Source organism: Hypoxylon trugodes, assembly GCF_022578975.1.
Source record: "Hypoxylon trugodes strain CBS 135444 unplaced genomic scaffold F4822scaffold_6, whole genome shotgun sequence".
In the NCBI taxonomy this organism is placed as follows: Eukaryota; Fungi; Ascomycota; class Sordariomycetes; order Xylariales; family Hypoxylaceae; genus Hypoxylon; species Hypoxylon trugodes.
The window spans coordinates 873,129-890,402 of record NW_026250021.1 but is presented as its reverse complement, the minus strand read 5'-3'; the positions used below and the strand labels follow the sequence as shown (position 1 = coordinate 890,402).

The window sequence follows — 17,274 nt, the reverse complement described above, 5'->3', positions numbered from 1 at the left end:
AATGTTTAAATCATATTCAAGCTATTTACATTTATTTTAGACATTTAATTGCATCGTTTCGTATAATGATACTAGACGGTCACGCCCTATAACTATAGTACATTTTAGCACTAACCCACCGTAATTACAGCACGGTACGACCGTGGGAGTTAGTGCATGCGCCCCTAATATCCCCCGACCGAAGGCCCCAGCGTCAAAAATACAGTGGAGGTGAGTTTTAGCGGGCGTCATAATTCCCAGCAATAAAGGGGGTAGTTTTAACATAATCCATATTGATCCTATAAACCATCGTTAACCATGCCAGCTACAGCACATTATCATCTTAGAAACACTTACCATGAAGTCCCTTGAGCAGAGAAAAAATTAGTAAGTAGGAACTGCTCAACATCCGCATCGGAAAGTTGTTTCGAAAAAGCAACACGGGCACTTGTACCAGCCCCTGGCCCATGGTTATGGTACTCGCCGAAGAGAATCGCATCGGTTCGAGGATCAGACTTCCCCCATACTGACCAACCTTCCGGTGATATTGACTCGTCTAAGTAGGTCTGAATATATGCAACCCGAGAATAACTATTATACGGCCGACCTAGATAGACAGAGCCAGTAGTGACACCTTGCTTGGCGGTGACTGTGCATTGATCGAAGACGAGACCTCCAGGGGCGGTGCTGGAAGCTCTCTTCATAGCCGCGATTCTACCGCCGTCAAAGTTGGGTACTATTGTTGAATTGAGGAAATATGCTGAGCCTGCACCCCATATAAAGTCAACAGACCCCTGAACCAAAGTGTTATACGCGAAAACGTTGGTTCCGGAATTGAGGTCGAAGGTATCTTGATTGCCGGTAATCTGACATCCGTAGAACGAAGTATATCCGTTATTGCCACTAGCAAATCCAAGCGACGCATATCCATGCGCCTGACCGTAGACATTGTTCAAGTTGACATTATATAATTGAAGAATTTTTGCTCGAGAATACAGGGTCGCGGAGTCAGAATTACTTTGGCCGGCTTGGGTGTCAACTCCTTTGCTATTCTGTATAATGACTTGGTTTTTAGTGTTGTCGTATGGATCCTCTGAGTAACCACGGAAAATTGTGATACCCGATCGGTTGAAGACGAGTTGTTCCTTGTAGACACCAGGGTAGGCGAATACGGTTACAGTTTCCTTGCTCAATACCTTCTGAATAGATACTATTGCTTCGGTGAAACTCGAGTAGACCGTCTTACCTTTGACAGGTGACTTTGAGACAATGTAATCACCGGCAGCTGGTGCCGTAGAGTTCACTTCAGTGAGGCTGTTCAAATTCCCAGGGGATGAATTTCTCGTCTGCACTGTTGAAAGACTCGTTGGTGTGTTAATGCTATCCCAATACGTCGAATCAATCCACGAAGTCGAGTCCATAACACTAGAAAGTGTATAGCGATCAGACTTCAGAAGAGTCGATTTACCAAAACTCTTTCGACTATCGGCATTATTCTCCCAGTTCCCAGGCCCAGTGTTGTTAAATTCGGCGAACACGATGTGATCAGTCCGTGGATCAGAAGTGCCCCAGATCTTCCATCCAACCGGATGTACCATAGAATCCAAATACGAGTTCTTGAAGATAACTTTCGCATACTCGGAGTACGGCCGACCAAGGTAAACTCCAGATTTGGTCGCAGACTCGTAACCTGCGGCAGCGGTTACGAGACACTGGTCGAACACATAGATACCAATTCCGGACTCGCTCTTGCGGCTATGTGCTGTGATGCAAGATGATTTTCTCTTAGCAGCGATCGTACATCCCTTGAAGTATGCTGCAGAGTAACCCCAGATGAAGTCGATAGCCCCGTCTATATAGCAAGACTCATAGTACTGGTATCCATCCTTAGAAGCAGTGAGAAGCGTATCCTGCCAGCCAGTGAATGAACACCCGTAGAATCCAATGTGACTGCCAGATATTGAGGCAGCTAATGTCACATAGTTGGGAGTGGTACCGTTCAAGTTTTCGGTGTTGATGAAGTTGATATTGTAGAAAGCAACATCGGAGGACGCGGTTGAAATAACCGCAGTTTCAGAATCAGAGTGACCTTTAGGGAGAGGCGAAACTGAGAGACCACGGCTGAACGATATAGTCGCTTGGTTTCCGGAGTACCCCTTTCCAGGGCTTTCCTTAGTGTATCCAATGATTACGGTCTTTCCAGTGCGATTAACAGATACTTGTTCGACATAAGTGCCTGATTTTATGAAAATTGTCTGGCACGAAGAATCGCTTGGGAGTGATGCTAATGCGGACGTTAAACTAGAGAATACCTCGGCTCCTGATTTGATTGTGTCCACTATCACGGCATCAACTGGCGCTTCTAAAGCGCTAGTGGGGTGGCCACCACAGGCGGCGGAGGTCGTCGCCACATCGGACCCGTATGCCAGTGAAGCAACACAATTTATGAAATGCCCTACAAAAAGTATAGTCCCGGAGGAGAGCATTCTGAGTTGCTAACCAAATGGTAGGTGGTATCGTAAGACAGTAATTCCTTTTTGAATGAAGCTAATCCCTGAAGGCGTCCCCCGTTGATTTTATTTTGATAGAACCATTACATAAGCCAGTCCAACCGATCGAGTTTTCGGTTGCCCTTAGTTCTAGATTGTTAACTGGTTTGCCAAGATCTGTATTATCCAGAGTGAGGTGGTAGTAATACAAGGAACTAGAAGTTCAGTGTCTCTAAGTATATCCGGTGGGCTATAGAAGTCTGGTTATAGTTAATCATGCAAGTCTTGAATGGTACCCGGGTAGGCAGTTTAGCGAAAGTTGCCATAGGTCCAGGATTACGAGGACGGACACGAATATCGCTCCTGTATATTGGTATCAATGTGTGTGCACTAAAGAAAAATCAGTAGTGTATTACTTCGAAGCTTGATATACCTATCCCATAATTGACACTGGGCAATCGCTAAGATGTCTCCCATTCAGGGACTCGGACCCAGGATAACGGCTAATAGCCCGATTTCGACGAGCTATGTAACAATACGCGGCCAAGAGATCACTCCCCGCATTCTATCGCAAATATCATCAAGTTCATTTTATTTCTCCATGAATTATCGTTCGGTTTAACAGGGACCGAAGTATTCATACCGACAATGCCACTCTTGGGGTAGGCCTAGACTTTTAAGTGAAAACCGGAAATATTGTTTAGATATTTATATCAGTCTTCCCAGCCATAATATTACTCAAGGTAAAAAAGGTTTTCTTGCAATTGGTATGTCGTGATTGTTGACATATTCAATGCTGACAAGATGGTGTCGTTCAAGGTGTTGACTTTCGCGATTTTCGCGTCACCAATAAACGCCGTCTTAACTGCGACTGAGACTAGCAGCCAATATATTCTCAAAAATGACGATTTATCAGTAGCAGTTAGTAAAAGTAGCGGGCAACTCACTCAACTATCTCTAGGAAAGCAGGATCTCTTAGGAAGTGGAGGTAAGGGACCTTACCTCGACTGCTCCTGTGTACCCAGTGGTTTCTGGTCCCCCGGAAGTACAGCAAAGTTCAAGCTCATCAAAGATGTCGACTCAACTGGAACAGCGTATGGTGGCGTTGTGATGAGCGACACGTACTCGTCCACGAATCAGACACTGGAGCAGTATTGGTTTTTACGAGAAGGCGAGACGGGCTTGCACGTCTTCTCTCGCGTCACATATTTCAACTCGAGAACCCCATTTCTGCGAGGACTCGGCGAACTTCGCACGCTTTTTAGGCCAAGCACAAGTCTATGGACTCATCTCTCCAGCAGTGACGGCAATTGGGCCCCTTTCCCCTCGTCGGATACCAATAAGAAAGGCATCACTGTCCAGGATGCGACGACGTATTTCAAGGACTCGGCGAGTGACGCTTATGTAAAACAATACTCGGATTACTTCACAAAGTACGCGTTTTCCGAAGTTTGGCGTGACCATGCTGTACACGGCCAATATTCGGACGGATCGACTAGTTCCGATAAGAATACATACGGAGCTTGGTTGGTGCATAACACACGGGAAACGTACTATGGTGGTCCATTGCACTCAGATCTAGTCGTAGATGGTATCGTCGTAAGTTTCCCTGTTAGCTCTTTCTGGTTTCTTTTCACTTACCACCACATAGTACAACTACATGGTATCAGGCCACCACGGCGCACCTGTTCCCAATATCACACATGGCTTTGATCGCACTTTTGGCCCGCAGTTTTATTATTTCAATAAGGGCGGCCCAAAAACATCACTCGCCGAATTGAGGGCCGATGCTGCGAAATATGCGGATCCCGCATGGAATACCGAGTTTTACGATAGTATCGCTAAACATGTCCCCAACTATACACCAAGTTCAAAGCGCACTACATTCAAAGCCACGGTGGCACTTCCCAGTGGTGCTAAGAGGCCAATCGCGGTTCTCTCTGAGAATAAGCAAGACTTTCAATTGAATGTTTTCGATTCGTCGAGTCTTCAATATTGGGGTGATATTAATACTGAGACCGGAGGAATTGAGATCCCCCGAGTTAAGGAAGGTACTTACAGATTGACGGTGTATGCTGAAGGTATCTTTGGTTGGTTCATCCAAGACGACATTAAGATATCTAAGACCGCGAGTGGCCCGCTCAGTTTCAAGTGGGAGCCAGAAAGTGCAGGCAAGGAAATCTGGCGGATTGGCGTTCCTGATAAGTCAGCAGGGGAGTACAAGCATGGCTATGCGCCCGATACATCGAAGCCTCTACAGCCTGAACAACATCGTGTGTATTGGGCCCACTGGGATTTTCCAACCGACTTCCCAGACGGAGTGAATTTCAAAGTCGGAGAGAGCAAGGAGGCCGAAGACTTCAATTATATCCATTGGAGCGTATTTCCTGGGCGCTCTAATTACTTCCGCCCTCAACCATACTACGAGAACGTTAACAATTGGACAATTCAATTCAATCTGAGCAGCGATCAACTTGCTGGTGCGAAAACAGCGACCCTTACGGTTGAGCTCGCAGGCGCCAAGACGGCCAATGGGAATGACAAGTGGGCATCGCTTCCTAAGGAGAAGTATTCTAACCTCCCCTATACAGTTGCTGCCAACGGAAAGGATGTCGAAACATGGGTTATACCGTCCTATCGCAGCGGATCGTGCGGGGCTAGAAGTAGTGTGGTTTGCCAGAATTTCGGGAAGAAGTTTGAATTTTCGACCCAGCTTTTGGAAGAGGGCGTTAATGAATTCGTTTTGAGTTTACCGTTCAACGCAACAGATACGGAAACAGCGTTGTTACCGGAAACTGTGTATGTACAGTACGATGCTTTGAGGTTTGAGCTGAAGTAAAAGTTGAGGAAGGATTGACAGTTTCTAGACTAATAGAATTTATTATGCTTGTACGACAACGCTAAGTCTCATCGAAGAGGGCAAACGGGCTCAAATCAAATGATTGAGTTGGACAACACAGAAACTTAACCTTACACTAGCAGATTAGATGAAATTAAAACATTTGTGACTCGCGTTCATTGTCAGCGTAAACAAACAACTTCACTTTAGAGTACGAAGAATTTTAGGAAAGGATTTAATGAGTCTTACCTTGACTTTTAGGGGTCGTAACATTGGCGCTTATACCAAAGTCGGGCGAGGAATGTACTCGGTAGATATTTATAGCAAACGTCATGCTAAGATTGGGAATGATGATTGGTTACTGGGTATATCCTGGCAGCCCTAATCGTAGTAGAAAGGGTTATCGATAAGTAAACAGCTAGGTATTTAGGTTATTTAGGTACATATATAGTGCTGTACCCGGTAGTAAGGTACATGTCTAGGTATTAAGGTAGGGCAGGCCTACATTTACCGTGACATGACGCGCGCGACGTCACAATCTGAACTTCAACCCTTTCAAATCCTCATCTCTTAAAATCCCTCCTTATTCCGTCATCTTCGAATTACCGATGCTCTGTTTCCCTATGTTCGTACTGATGCAGTCCGTGAACTGGCCGCAATCCATCACACACACGAGAGATCCAAGTCCCTGACACTTTCTAATTCAATTCAATTCGTGAAGAGTTGAATCCGGCGCAACGATCAGATCAATTTTCAAGCATACAAATCACTACGGCATCCTTTCGTAAGATAAGCTAGAATGGCTGCGCACGAATATGACGAGATAGCGGTGATGGATGAGGATATGAAGGGTGATAATGATAATAACCATGGAAACAATAACAACAATATCAATATCAGTAGTCACGGGTTTGGAATAATCGAACGGTCACCCCTCTCAAAAACTAGAAGTTTGTCGGATGGAGGTGGAACAACACAATTATCTCCATCCCCTCATATTCTCGAAGCCTCACGAAGAACATCAAAGGACGATACCGACAGTTCTTTGGTTACACGCGAGAGAACACAAGATCCAACATCAGCATCAGCATCATCAGCAGCGGTAGCAATGGGAACAACAGGAACATCTACAACAAATAATAATTCTTTAGTCACTCCCGTTACGCCCCGACGACCAGAATTCCCCATGCGCGGCCTGTCGCTGCAGATGTCACAGTGCGATTCATCTGTTTCGCCCGCCCAGACGCCCAACCACGTCAAACTCGCCCCTCTTTCCCCGAAACTCGACCATTCCCAAATATATGCCTCCCCCACAAATATCCTCCCGAGACGATCGCGTGGTCTAGATTTTTCGAGGGCCGCTACAAGTTTACATCATTCTACCCTTGCCGAACAATCATCCCCCGATTCCTCACCTACTATCGGCGGACGTGCTATGAACATACCCGGCCGTAGTACTGGCGAATATGGTCAAGAACAATCTGTAAATTCCTTGTGGTCCATGATGGGTAACCAAGAACGTATGAATATTTCTAGCTCGGTAGGGAGCACCAATCCTCTAGCTTCCGATTCTTCCTCGAGCTCGGGTGATGATGATTATATGGATGAAGAGATGGAAGATGCCATTTTCAGTACACCACAAGCAGCTAAGAGCAACCAACAAATTGGCGGTATCCTATCCGGTTCTATGAACAATGTCGTCCCGTGGATGTCTTCAGCATCGCCTGCTATCAACAGTCTTCAGAGCTTCCGAACGCGACCGCGAAAACAACCCAGGAAAAGACAACGCGGCCTAGCTGGCTTAGGCTTCAGCCCTGCCGCTCCACATACATATTCCAAGTCACCGCCGAACAACGTCGTGAAGGAGATTAAAGATGTTCCTATCCATGCACGAAGAGAAAGCATTAGTTGGGCTGCGAATCAGTTGCATATCTCGGGTAGTGAGAGTGAAGAGAAGTCTATGGATGCCGGTGAAGCAATACCACGAGATGGTACTAGAGGTGTAGTCAAGCGCGCCGTGACGCGGAGAGGTAGTCTTCTGGTAAGTCTCGTTATTATCCATGTACCACAAATAACACTCGCTAAACGCACTCCTAGCCAAAGACGAAAGGCTTCGCGCGTATCCGTGCCGCACTGGCAGAAGAAAGTACACCGGTAGATTCCGAAGTCCGCCGAGAAGCCGAAGTTATCCGTCAAGTTCGCGAGAGTGATATGGACCTCGAGCCTCGCGTTACACCTAACCCCCCAGCATTAGACATACCGTCTATGTCTACCGCACAATCATCGCCGAATCTAAATACCGCCCAAGAATCTCTCGACGATACACCGGAAGACGATATGATGACCGACTCAGCATTATCAAGCAGTTTTAAGCAACAAGCTATGAAGAACTCGAAGGGTAAGAACTTCTGGGAAACCTTCTCCGAGACGGGTAGTGTTGCCGGTAGCCGAGTCACACCTCCGCCTTCGTCGTTTATGCCTAGAGGCTCCTCGTCTGGGATGAGTGAAGACGTTAATATGGATTCACCATCCTTGTCGGCGGGTTCCGGTAACATAGGACCTTTCGGCCCAGGTCCCCTCAATGCCGGTGGTCCTGGAAGCGAGAGTCAGAAATCGGATACCCCTCAACCGGCTTCGGGTTCAGTATCCCAAGGAGGCAGTGTCCCTCCGACTGCGGCGGAAATTACTCGCCGTATTAACAACAAGCGGCGAAGAGACGACGACTTCGACCCGCATAGTTTCAAGCGAAGAGCTGTGAGTCCGGGCATGAACAGTGTCCACAACTCACCTATCACGCAAAGTCCTCTACAACGAGACCTCAACCCTTGGGGCTCTCGACCAGGCAGTAATCATGGTGGCGATAAAGCCTCGGCGACCCCCAGCGAGAATGGAAGTAATGGCGGAAGTGGTAGCGGAAGACCTATCAACGGCGCCAAAGGCCGGGTGGGATTCCAGGGTATGGTTGATACGAATGATGGCTTGATGCGGATGAGCATTGAGTAGATTAGAAGGAGAAGGGCGGTTGTTTTTTGAGATGAATCTTGCTTCCGGCATTAGCATTTGGAGTTGTGGCAATGTGATTTGGATATGAACTGCAAGGGATGCTATCCATCCCTTTACCGATACCAAGATGGATCGGGGGAGCCTAGGTCGTTCAGATGAATAGACCTTGGCGGATGGAGAGGATGCATGCCTACCCGCCTGTTTGCGGGGGCTCAGAAATGCATTATGTGCGGCAAGGTTGTCGGTAGCGTACTTGCTATTCAATACCCTCATGATATAATGAATACAAATTAGACATAGCAGGCATTGATATTCATCATTCCCAGCTAAGCATGGTTCTGTCCAAAACGATTATCAATTGGTTTTTATTTAATCGCGGTGGCGAAAAGATGCGTGATATCGATATGAGTGAACTTCGTTGTTTAATAATCCACGGACGTTTCCTAAATACTTGCATAACAGCTATGCGCCTCTAAATAAATGCATCCATATTTCTATTCAGAATACAATAGAAAAAAAAAAAACAATGGAATGCTGTACGAAGGAAAGAAAAATAGAAATAGAAATAAAAAAACCAACAACACCCCGACGATTCGAACCCTGGCGTTCTAGGACATAAAAAAAGTAGCCGCCATTTCGGTAGTTAGAGCGATGTATTTTCCATACGCATCTAACTAGGTCCGCAACATTTTCGTGCGCCCAGCTACGAAAAACACCTATGCTATAGGGTTGTTTCTAACCTTCGAAGTCATCCATAACGGAGTCAGGCTACCGGTTGCTAAGTTACTACCACTTATAACCTTTTCGAGGGGAAACTGTAAATTTGTAGTGGAAGGTGCACGTTCCTACATGTAAGTACCTACACGTACACGCCTCTGTACGTTGCCACGTGATACCTGCTAAACATAGACACTGACATTTGAGTATCACTGTTGCAATTGACGTAGTTTTATTCACTGCTCATAATCTATTCAGAGTATCCAACCTGTCTTTTTCCAAGCAAAAAGGGGTATCCTTCATAACCAACCCACTCACCCAATTCGCCTGTACCAATTAACCCAACTAACTAGACTCAGGTTTATCCGTAGGAACAACATTCTCCTTTGATCCCGCAGGCAAAGACTCCTCAGGCAGAGACTCAATACTCTCACCCTTCTTAAGACCAAGCTGTCTCGTATCCCAGCCATTGCTCTCGAGATAGGCCTTGAAGTTAGCGTCTTCCTTGGTGATAGTATCCTGATCGATATGAGGAAGAAGCAAGGCCAAACCAGCAGCGAATATGCATAAACTGGAACTAACGTAGAACTTGTACTGGGCTGACTTAATCGGATCGCCGTCTGGCGATTGGATTTTCTTAAACACATAGGTGCCTACGAAAGCCCCGATCTTGCCGAATGCCGCCGCGATACCGTAGTATTGTCCTCGTACACCTGTTGCGCAGGTCTTGGCGGCTAGTAGTCCGATGTTGTTCCCGGGCCCGAGCTCGCCTAGAGACAAAAAGATGCCGTATACGACTGCAAAAGCACCAACGACGGAGGGATGTGAAAGCTTCGTGTATGTTCCGGCCATTATGAAACCTACGACCGCTTGCAAAACCTGGCCAAGAATGAGAGTATAACGAGGGCCGATACGGTCGCTGATCGGAGCACCGAGCATAGTCCCGGGGATGTTAAACAGATTGATGACCGTACTCCATCCGAAAACTGTTGTTAAGACGCTAGATGTCCCGTAAATATTGGCGACAATGGTGTTTGAGTAAATTCCGAATGAGTAAGCCGAGAACTTAAAGGTCGTTAGCTACCCCGGTACTGATAAATAGATTAAGGGATAAATACTAACATCATATATGAACCAAATTAAGCTGACGATGAAGAGTCGGAACCCGTAGTATCTGAGTACGTATGCGTACGGTATCTTGACACTAAAGAGTATAGTATTAGCTATCGTAGTTCGAGATACGACTCATCCCGCCGGTTCCATCTAGAACCGTGGATGATGCCAATTGAAGCAACTTACTGCTTCATTGAGTTTCGTGAAAACTCCTCGGGCTCCTTGAGCCTTAGACGAAGGACGAAGAGTACCAGTGGGAATGCTACACCGATTCCCAAACTCGTTCGCCATATCGTGCTGTAGTGTTCATTATGGGCCGCCGCAGCTACGACATAAGGCACGAAAGCTCCAAGAACGAAACCCCAGTCTATCATAGAATTCGTGAACAGGATAAACCAAGTGTTTCGGGTGCCCGCTTTCAACTCGCCGCTGGACTCGGCGCAACCCACACTGCCGGCTGGGTACTCTCCTATATCAATGATTAGTTCCGACTCCGCGCCACAATCACTTAGTGAGAATCTTACCTCCAATACCAATGCCGACCTAGAACCCCGTCAGTAGATTGCTTAAATAATGAGATTGGAAGTTATATATACTTACGAAGAATCGCCAAGCAGCTAGGATATTGAACATGCCCACAGCATCTCCACGATAATAGGACCCAGCGGCAAGAGCCGTGAACACGATCAAAACGATCGTCGAGATAAGAAGTGAGTTTTTCCGCGACCACTTGTCGGATAAGTATCCAAAGAAAAGTTGACCGACGACCTAAGCTTGTAAGCTGAGTCCTTGGGGGAGCTTGGATACCCTCATACCGTTCCGGCGAACGCAATAGCTGGTACAACGCTAGCAGCGCTGGAGTCTGTATAAACAGTGTCATATTCCTTTTCGAGTACTGTGTTCACAGATCCAATAACCTAGATGTCGCAAGTAAGCATAAAACACATTAGGGAATGCCAAATGGGCGGATAAGTAAAAAGCGAGACCTACATTGTTGATATAGCCATCTGAGAAGAGACCAGCGCCACAAGCTAGGACGGGCAAGAGAGTCTGAAAAAAGGTCTTCTGGCCATCAAGAGGTACTATTTCGGGTGGAGTATCAGAGACCACCCCTTGGTCTTGGTCTTGGTCCTCTTCCTTTTTCTTGCGCCAAAACATTTTCTACTGTTGACAATTACCGGGGACAGTTGAAATCGTGTTGATCAGAGTTGGCCGAAGTGAGCCGATGGCATGCGAATGTTCGTCTTATCAGTAGCGACGCAGACTAAGCATATCGTGAAGTAATATTATTATCCTCACTGGACAATCTTGAAGTTGGAAAGACGAGTGCAAGATAATGAGTGGGAACTAGTATATTATATAGCCAAGAAAGAAAGAAGAAGGAATAAATTCTTTACGATACTAGGTTGAGCATCCTGAAGATTGAAAATAACTAGGTTACATAGGTAGATAGAGGAGCGCGTTGGTTCATATTAAAAGGATAGTAAGTTCTTACTATCTAACTTTGTAGGGAAATAACCAGATAACCAGATAAATCTAGACGAAAAGGCCGAAAGCCACATGGCTTTTCGTCCTTCCTTATCTGTATAGGTCGCAGTTCCCATTTGTTCTAAGTTCGCTCCAACCTCGTACCTACCTAGGTACATGTATTTTGACTTCGGATAGCCTTCTTTAAGATAAGACACGGCTAACTCGATAGGGTTCATCCTTGGTCCATCCCGCGCCCACTATATGCAGCGGGTTTGATGAATAATTCGTCTGTGCCAACAGGAAATTAATACAAATTTAGCCAATCAGAAATTCGAGATATACCCCGTGCCAAGTTCTTCCACGAAATCGTCAAGATTGTTTGTTCTTTCCCCAGTCCAAAAGTGCTGACGTTTCGTTTTGCGGCGCAACCGAGTCTTTTCAAGCTTTTAGTTTTATTTTTGGCGTCACGGTCCGAAGTCTTGGCTGCAGTAATTACCTGCGAGATACATGTAAATCATCTTTTGGTCGCGTGCTTCTGCTTCTGCTTATATTTTATTTCTTTTCATTTTTCTCATATCTTTTTTGGTATTTTTCTATTCAATTTCGTCCTCGGAGCAATTACTTTATTTGTCCGGAAAGTCGGCAGGAATTCATCATCCTAAAAGACAGTAGGTAGGTACAAGACCTTGTGTCGTGTAACCCTGCATATGCAACCCGGTGTACTACGAAGACGAAATCCTACAGCGAGAGCTCGGACACGCCGCCATTTTAGAGACATCCATTAGCCGACAACACCACTTTGCGACGTAAGGGAACCCGCTCAACACTTTATTAATCTACCTGCCTACCTATCTTTTTGAGTATGTAAGCCACGTGAATTTACGGTGGCTTGATTGTATTAAGAGAACAGCTTAAATCTCTTCGCGTGGCTTTAGGTTACTGTTATGTACAACCTTATTTGGTCAAACTAGATTGACTCTAGGAACCATCTAGTCGGGTCAATATGATGTGTATGTTACAAATAATATCAACTTCCACCTGTCGAATGATAACAACCAATACAGCGTTCGCTTGTACGATCATACCCAATTAATACTTAGAAGACATTGATCCAAAATCATCCGTATACGTAGAAACCAATACTCACTGGCTACCATACTCGAGCGTCGCAACTCGTGTAGTACCCAGGTGTAGAAATACATAATAACGCCACGATACGTCGGGATTGGCGAAACATAAATCAAGTACGCGTCAGCTCATATCAAGCTACAAGATATCGTTGCAAAATTCAGTACCGATAAATCGATCTTAAGTAACTTTCTTCAGACCAAAGACGAACTACTTATTTTTTTTAATAAGAAAATCCACAATAGAGCTACCTACGTCATCGCATCTTGCTCGATCTACCCTCTCCATAGAGAAAGTATCTGAAACGCAAAACTACCAATTTTGTACACTGTGACTTGTATCGATGATATGCATCATTGAGAAAGAATCCCTATACTGTAAACATCCGGGCATATGTAGAAGAAACTCCCCTATCCCCTATTCATCAAGATGCTCCCATCCCTAAAGTCGCTGCCACTCCTCCCATCAATACGCCTCTATCCTGGACAACGCCTCTAACTCTCTTTCCCTTACGCCGTCTTCTTCCATTGCGTGTAGACACCGATCAAACTGCTCACCGTACCCGCAAGACCAACAACTCCGTCATCGAAGCCAACCCAACCAAGCGCCGCCGTCGGGACCGTCAAGTCGCAAAGGTCGGATAGTAGCTGTAGTTGGCTAACTGAGCGTTCCCTATTCATAACCACGTTAGTCCCATGTCCCATTTCTCCACCATATAGAAGAGGAGAAACTTACAGCGCAATCCTCTTACTCTCAACAACCCCCTCACCCTCCTTCTTATCAACCTTCGCCTCCCTCTCCCTAAGTCTATAAAGCGTATACGCCTGCGCCACAACACTACACACCAACCCCGCGGCCCAAAACCTATAAGCCTCCCTCTGCGCCCTCTTCGCACCATCCCACTTCCTAACCCCCAACGCATCAAACAGCGTCGCGCCATCAAACGTCAAGTAACCCGCATACCCGATCTGCCTCCCCACCGTAGCATACTTCAACACGGGATCAGCCAGACTCCCCGCCTTCGCCGTATCAGCAGCCAATGCCGCGGCTTTCAGATGTTCCACATTTTTCCCGAAACGCAGGAGCTTTCGCGCGAGCCCGAATTGCTTTTTGATAGCTTCGTAGGGCGCGACTTCGGCGCGTGTACCGTTCGTTCGGTACAGGTACCACGCGTAGAAGCGCGCGAAGTATTGTAACGTGCGTAGGAGTTTGTCGCGGCCTACGGTCGTCGCGACGAATTTTAGGTAGTGCGATACCGTGGGGTGGTAGATTAGGGCGTCGGCGACCATTTTCGTTTTTTCTTCTTTTCGTTTATCGGGGAATGGTGTTCGTAGGTAGGTGACTAGGTGATAAAGCGAGGGCTGCGCTATATGTCGTTTCTCGGGTTTGCTCGGTAAGTCGGCTGGTACGTCAGGTAAATTAATTAGTCGAAGTTCCCTAGCCGGCTAGATGTCAACTGTAAGGATTGTCAATTCGAAGTCCGACTTTCTTCGTAGTGGATCGAAAGGAGAGTTAAAAAAGAAGAAATTGAACTAAAAGTCGAATTGACTAGGTGATATGCTGATTAAGGAGTAGTAAAGACAATGAGGGGGTAGCAACGGTGGACGTAGTTTCTATTAATCGAATTTGACTTGGACTGACTCTCCCACAGCCGAACGGGATGAGCCAAGTGACGGAATAAGTCTGATCTGGGGAAGGAATTAGTGTGGTCCCAGAGCACATGCCGAGGTCCACTGGTCAAAATGGGCGAATTGGGTCGGCACTTTCACCTAACGTTTTGCCGGCCGTAATCCGAAATCCGCAAAGGCTTTCCGTATTGAGACTGTAGTAACTAATTGTGGCTTCTCATTGGTTGGGGTATTTTCTCGAAGTGGATTAATCCAAACGTTATTCGGAATTGAAACAGCAGAGGTCGCATGAAAAACGTTAACCGAGCTTTAAATACGGTATAATCACCTTATCAACCCTCGATATATCGTCACCAAATCCGGTCTCATCTATTACAACTCCAAAAGTTCAAACGATTACTCAAAAATTTACATACGAGAAGTATACAAGCAAATATTCATATAATAATGTTTTAAGTTTTATTTGTATTAAATTTTGACATGATCATGATCACACTATAGCAAATAGTCATAATTTTACTCAGTTCATAAGGTAACCATAATGTACACTTAAGCCTAGTATTTATCCCAACCTTCCGATAAACGGACATGAATGCATTCAAGCCAACCCTACGATCATACCTACAATAAGTAGAACACGTAGGTATCTGGGGTTTGTAAGTAAAGACCCGACATCTCGACATCATGAAGACGGAGAATGCCCACATTGCAAATCACAGATACGAAGCTTAGGTAGGTCGGCGTGGCATTTACGATGAGGTAGGCTTGTGAGAAGCTCGTGTTACTTTCCCGACCTAGAAACTCCTCTCTATGAGATGCAACTGATTCCGCAACCCCCAAACCATTACCAGATATGCCCGGTCGTAGTGTGGCAGACGTAGTAGGTAGTAGAAAAGTGAACCAGCTAATAAATCTAGCCTACCTTGAATGAGAGGTCGCCATCGACCTCAACGCATTCCATAGCAAACGAGAGACGATTAAAACCGAACGTCGAACGCTCGGATCCAAAAGAATTCCCCCAAACCGGAAATGCGTCATTCTGCTGAATTTATAACCGTGAAAGGGATTCGTCCAGTAGTAAAAATGTGGTCCATTAAACTCGTCCATTATGTCCTGGTAGACTTTTTCCGAAGAGATGACCTTGAGCGGTCGACGAGCCCCTTAATGGTAAGATAACTTCCGTGTTATCTGTCGCCCCGCGACTGTTCAGTCATACTGAAACAGGACGCTAATAGATTCACCGTGATGAATGCGACGAACAGCCTCGGCGAATATAGGCGCAACGTCTAGCACTTCAAGTTTGTGACATAATCTCTTGTGCTCGTCCTGTGGAACCGAGTTGGTCACAACTATCTTGTCTATAGCGGAAGCGTTGATGCGAGCAATTGCGTCGCCGCTGAACACGCCATGAGTCAAGAGTGCATAGACAGCTGTCGCTCCCTCCTTTCGTACGAGTTTCGCAGCACGTGTGATCGTGTTGGCTGTATCAGCCAAGTCATCAATCAGAATACAGACTCGGTTGGCAACATTTCCTACGAGCATCATCGTCGCATTTTGTCGATCCGTAATCCGCGTTGGTCGTCGTTCCTAATTGGGCCGAATGAGTTTGAAAACACATACGGAACACATTTTCCTTACCTTATGGATGAGGGCAAAATCCATGCCCAAGCTATCGGCGATAGCAGTGGCTCGCTTCGCACCTCCAGCATCCGGACTCACAATCACGGCATCCTTGTAATCGGGAATATTCTGTTGGATGTATCGCTTTAGTAGGGGACGCCCGTAAAGATTATCCATCGGAATATCGAAAAAGCCCTGGTATTGAGGATCATGAAGATCCAGGGCAACAACGCTGTGGGTTAAGTTAGCTAATACCCTTACATATAAACCACCGGGTGGGAATCATGTCATTGGGGAGCTTGGGGATGGAGATATCCGGATAAAAGCGACGGATCCATCTTCAAGCTAAGGAGACACATACTGGTCTGCACCGGCACAGGTCAATAGATCTGCCACCAGAGTTCCAGCCTGCGCAACCCATCTCTTGTATCCCGGTTTGGCTTGGAAGGTCGATATCAGTCCCGGGTTCTCGTAGTCATGAGTCGTATAGCTACCCGCACGTGAGTGGGTAAGAGTGTGATGATTCTGAGTCTCTCCATTCGTGCTTCCATTTGTGCTACCGTTCGCGTTGAAGTAGTTTTCGCTATTACTACGAGGGAGGCCATTCCCAGCTCCATTAGTAAGGGACGTTTTGCTCATCACTCTGGCCAAGTCTGTCTCTCTGTTGAAACCTGCACTCTTAATGATGCCGGGCGCCGGTGTAGCTGGGACGCTCTCGAATGTGTACTTCCCATTTGGAACTTCGGATGGAGGTTTTGACAATGGTGCCCCGACCTTGTTGTAGGGTAAATCTGGTTGTCGTGAATAGGGAAACAACGGAAGTACAGCGGTAACACGCTTAGCCGAGCCCGTCTTGCAGGCGGATATCACTATTTGCCTTGGTTAGTTTCCGTCGTACAACCTCTTGAGAAAATCTCTCATGAATACGTACTAATGCATAGTTCTATTAAGTGGTCGTTCACGGAACCACCTCCGGATTGGATGATGAAAACATCTTTGCCTCGTACAGAATCTTGGATCTCGCAGCGGGTCTCGCCAACAGAGAATTTGCTTAATATGCGGTTCCCGCTGGGGACTCCAAGCATATTACATACGGACTCCGCGAGGGTAGGATGGGAGTTCCCCGATAGAATGACGATGTTCCTAACCATCTTGGCGATCTGGCACAAGAGTTTAAGGAAAGGCGGTGTCAAACTGGGGAAAAAAAGAACTCCTTTGACGTCAAAGATCCACGCAAGATGGACTTTTCTTAGAGGATAGTAGATGAATGCCACAACTCGCAGCGTGT

The 17,274-nt window shown here is 46.3% G+C and overlaps 6 protein-coding genes across 6 annotated transcripts; 2 read left to right on the top strand and 4 right to left on the bottom strand.

Annotated features, from left to right (window-relative positions):
• Nucleotide 1: 1 nt before the first annotated feature.
• Nucleotides 2-2,699, bottom strand: F4822DRAFT_280601 (carbohydrate esterase family 8 protein). Its single transcript, XM_051454873.1, has 2 exons — nucleotides 337-2,699; nucleotides 2-278 (listed from the first exon to the last, which is right to left on the bottom strand). Exons 1-2 carry the CDS (start codon nucleotides 2,463-2,465, stop codon nucleotides 218-220), a joined length of 2,190 nt encoding a protein of 729 aa, XP_051313160.1. The 5' UTR covers nucleotides 2,466-2,699; the 3' UTR covers nucleotides 2-217.
• Nucleotides 2,700-3,181: 482 nt separating this feature from the next.
• F4822DRAFT_280620 (polysaccharide lyase family 4 protein) lies at nucleotides 3,182-5,530 on the top strand. Its single transcript, XM_051454874.1, has 2 exons — nucleotides 3,182-4,067; nucleotides 4,120-5,530. Exons 1-2 carry the CDS (start codon nucleotides 3,273-3,275, stop codon nucleotides 5,305-5,307), a joined length of 1,983 nt encoding a protein of 660 aa, XP_051313159.1. The 5' UTR covers nucleotides 3,182-3,272; the 3' UTR covers nucleotides 5,308-5,530.
• A 246-nt stretch (nucleotides 5,531-5,776) lies between these two features.
• On the top strand, nucleotides 5,777-8,468 carry F4822DRAFT_280590 (uncharacterized protein). Its single transcript, XM_051454872.1, has 2 exons — nucleotides 5,777-7,348; nucleotides 7,405-8,468. The coding sequence occupies exons 1-2, from the start codon at nucleotides 6,107-6,109 to the stop codon at nucleotides 8,308-8,310; spliced, it is 2,148 nt and encodes a 715-aa protein (XP_051313158.1). The 5' UTR covers nucleotides 5,777-6,106; the 3' UTR covers nucleotides 8,311-8,468.
• A 760-nt stretch (nucleotides 8,469-9,228) lies between these two features.
• Nucleotides 9,229-11,455, bottom strand: F4822DRAFT_280556 (MFS general substrate transporter). The gene is made up of 7 exons (XM_051454871.1): nucleotides 11,131-11,455; nucleotides 10,956-11,057; nucleotides 10,741-10,908; nucleotides 10,665-10,683; nucleotides 10,327-10,609; nucleotides 10,150-10,231; nucleotides 9,229-10,092 (listed from the first exon to the last, which is right to left on the bottom strand). Exons 1-7 carry the CDS (start codon nucleotides 11,296-11,298, stop codon nucleotides 9,373-9,375), a joined length of 1,542 nt encoding a protein of 513 aa, XP_051313157.1. The 5' UTR covers nucleotides 11,299-11,455; the 3' UTR covers nucleotides 9,229-9,372.
• A 1,423-nt stretch (nucleotides 11,456-12,878) lies between these two features.
• F4822DRAFT_406264 (peroxisomal biogenesis factor 11) lies at nucleotides 12,879-14,444 on the bottom strand. The gene is made up of 2 exons (XM_051458386.1): nucleotides 13,474-14,444; nucleotides 12,879-13,410 (listed from the first exon to the last, which is right to left on the bottom strand). Exons 1-2 carry the CDS (start codon nucleotides 14,025-14,027, stop codon nucleotides 13,248-13,250), a joined length of 717 nt encoding a protein of 238 aa, XP_051313156.1. The 5' UTR covers nucleotides 14,028-14,444; the 3' UTR covers nucleotides 12,879-13,247.
• A 1,128-nt stretch (nucleotides 14,445-15,572) lies between these two features.
• On the bottom strand, nucleotides 15,573-17,137 carry F4822DRAFT_430130 (phosphoribosyl pyrophosphokinase; the record flags this gene model as incomplete). The annotated part of the gene is made up of 4 exons (XM_051461229.1): nucleotides 15,573-15,953; nucleotides 16,005-16,218; nucleotides 16,348-16,855; nucleotides 16,918-17,137. 4 exons carry the CDS (start codon nucleotides 17,135-17,137, stop codon nucleotides 15,573-15,575), a joined length of 1,323 nt encoding a protein of 440 aa, XP_051313155.1.
• Between the last annotated feature and the right edge of the window lie 137 nt (nucleotides 17,138-17,274).

Coding starts and splice junctions, on each gene's coding strand:
- F4822DRAFT_280601 (XM_051454873.1), bottom strand. CDS start 2,465: ATGCTCTCCTCCGGGACTATACTTTTTGTAGGGCATTTCATAAATTGT. Junction 279..336: donor TCTGCTCAAGGGACTTCATG/GTAAGTGTTTCT, acceptor GATGGTTTATAG/GATCAATATGGATTATGTTA.
- F4822DRAFT_280620 (XM_051454874.1), top strand. CDS start 3,273: ATGGTGTCGTTCAAGGTGTTGACTTTCGCGATTTTCGCGTCACCAATA. Junction 4,068..4,119: donor TAGTCGTAGATGGTATCGTC/GTAAGTTTCCCT, acceptor ACCACCACATAG/TACAACTACATGGTATCAGG.
- F4822DRAFT_280590 (XM_051454872.1), top strand. CDS start 6,107: ATGGCTGCGCACGAATATGACGAGATAGCGGTGATGGATGAGGATATG. Junction 7,349..7,404: donor CGCGGAGAGGTAGTCTTCTG/GTAAGTCTCGTT, acceptor ACGCACTCCTAG/CCAAAGACGAAAGGCTTCGC.
- F4822DRAFT_280556 (XM_051454871.1), bottom strand. CDS start 11,298: ATGTTTTGGCGCAAGAAAAAGGAAGAGGACCAAGACCAAGACCAAGGG. Junction 10,232..10,326: donor TCACGAAACTCAATGAAGCA/GTAAGTTGCTTC, acceptor TATACTCTTTAG/TGTCAAGATACCGTACGCAT. Junction 10,093..10,149: donor TAATTTGGTTCATATATGAT/GTTAGTATTTAT, acceptor ACGACCTTTAAG/TTCTCGGCTTACTCATTCGG.
- F4822DRAFT_406264 (XM_051458386.1), bottom strand. CDS start 14,027: ATGGTCGCCGACGCCCTAATCTACCACCCCACGGTATCGCACTACCTA. Junction 13,411..13,473: donor GAGAGTAAGAGGATTGCGCT/GTAAGTTTCTCC, acceptor GGTTATGAATAG/GGAACGCTCAGTTAGCCAAC.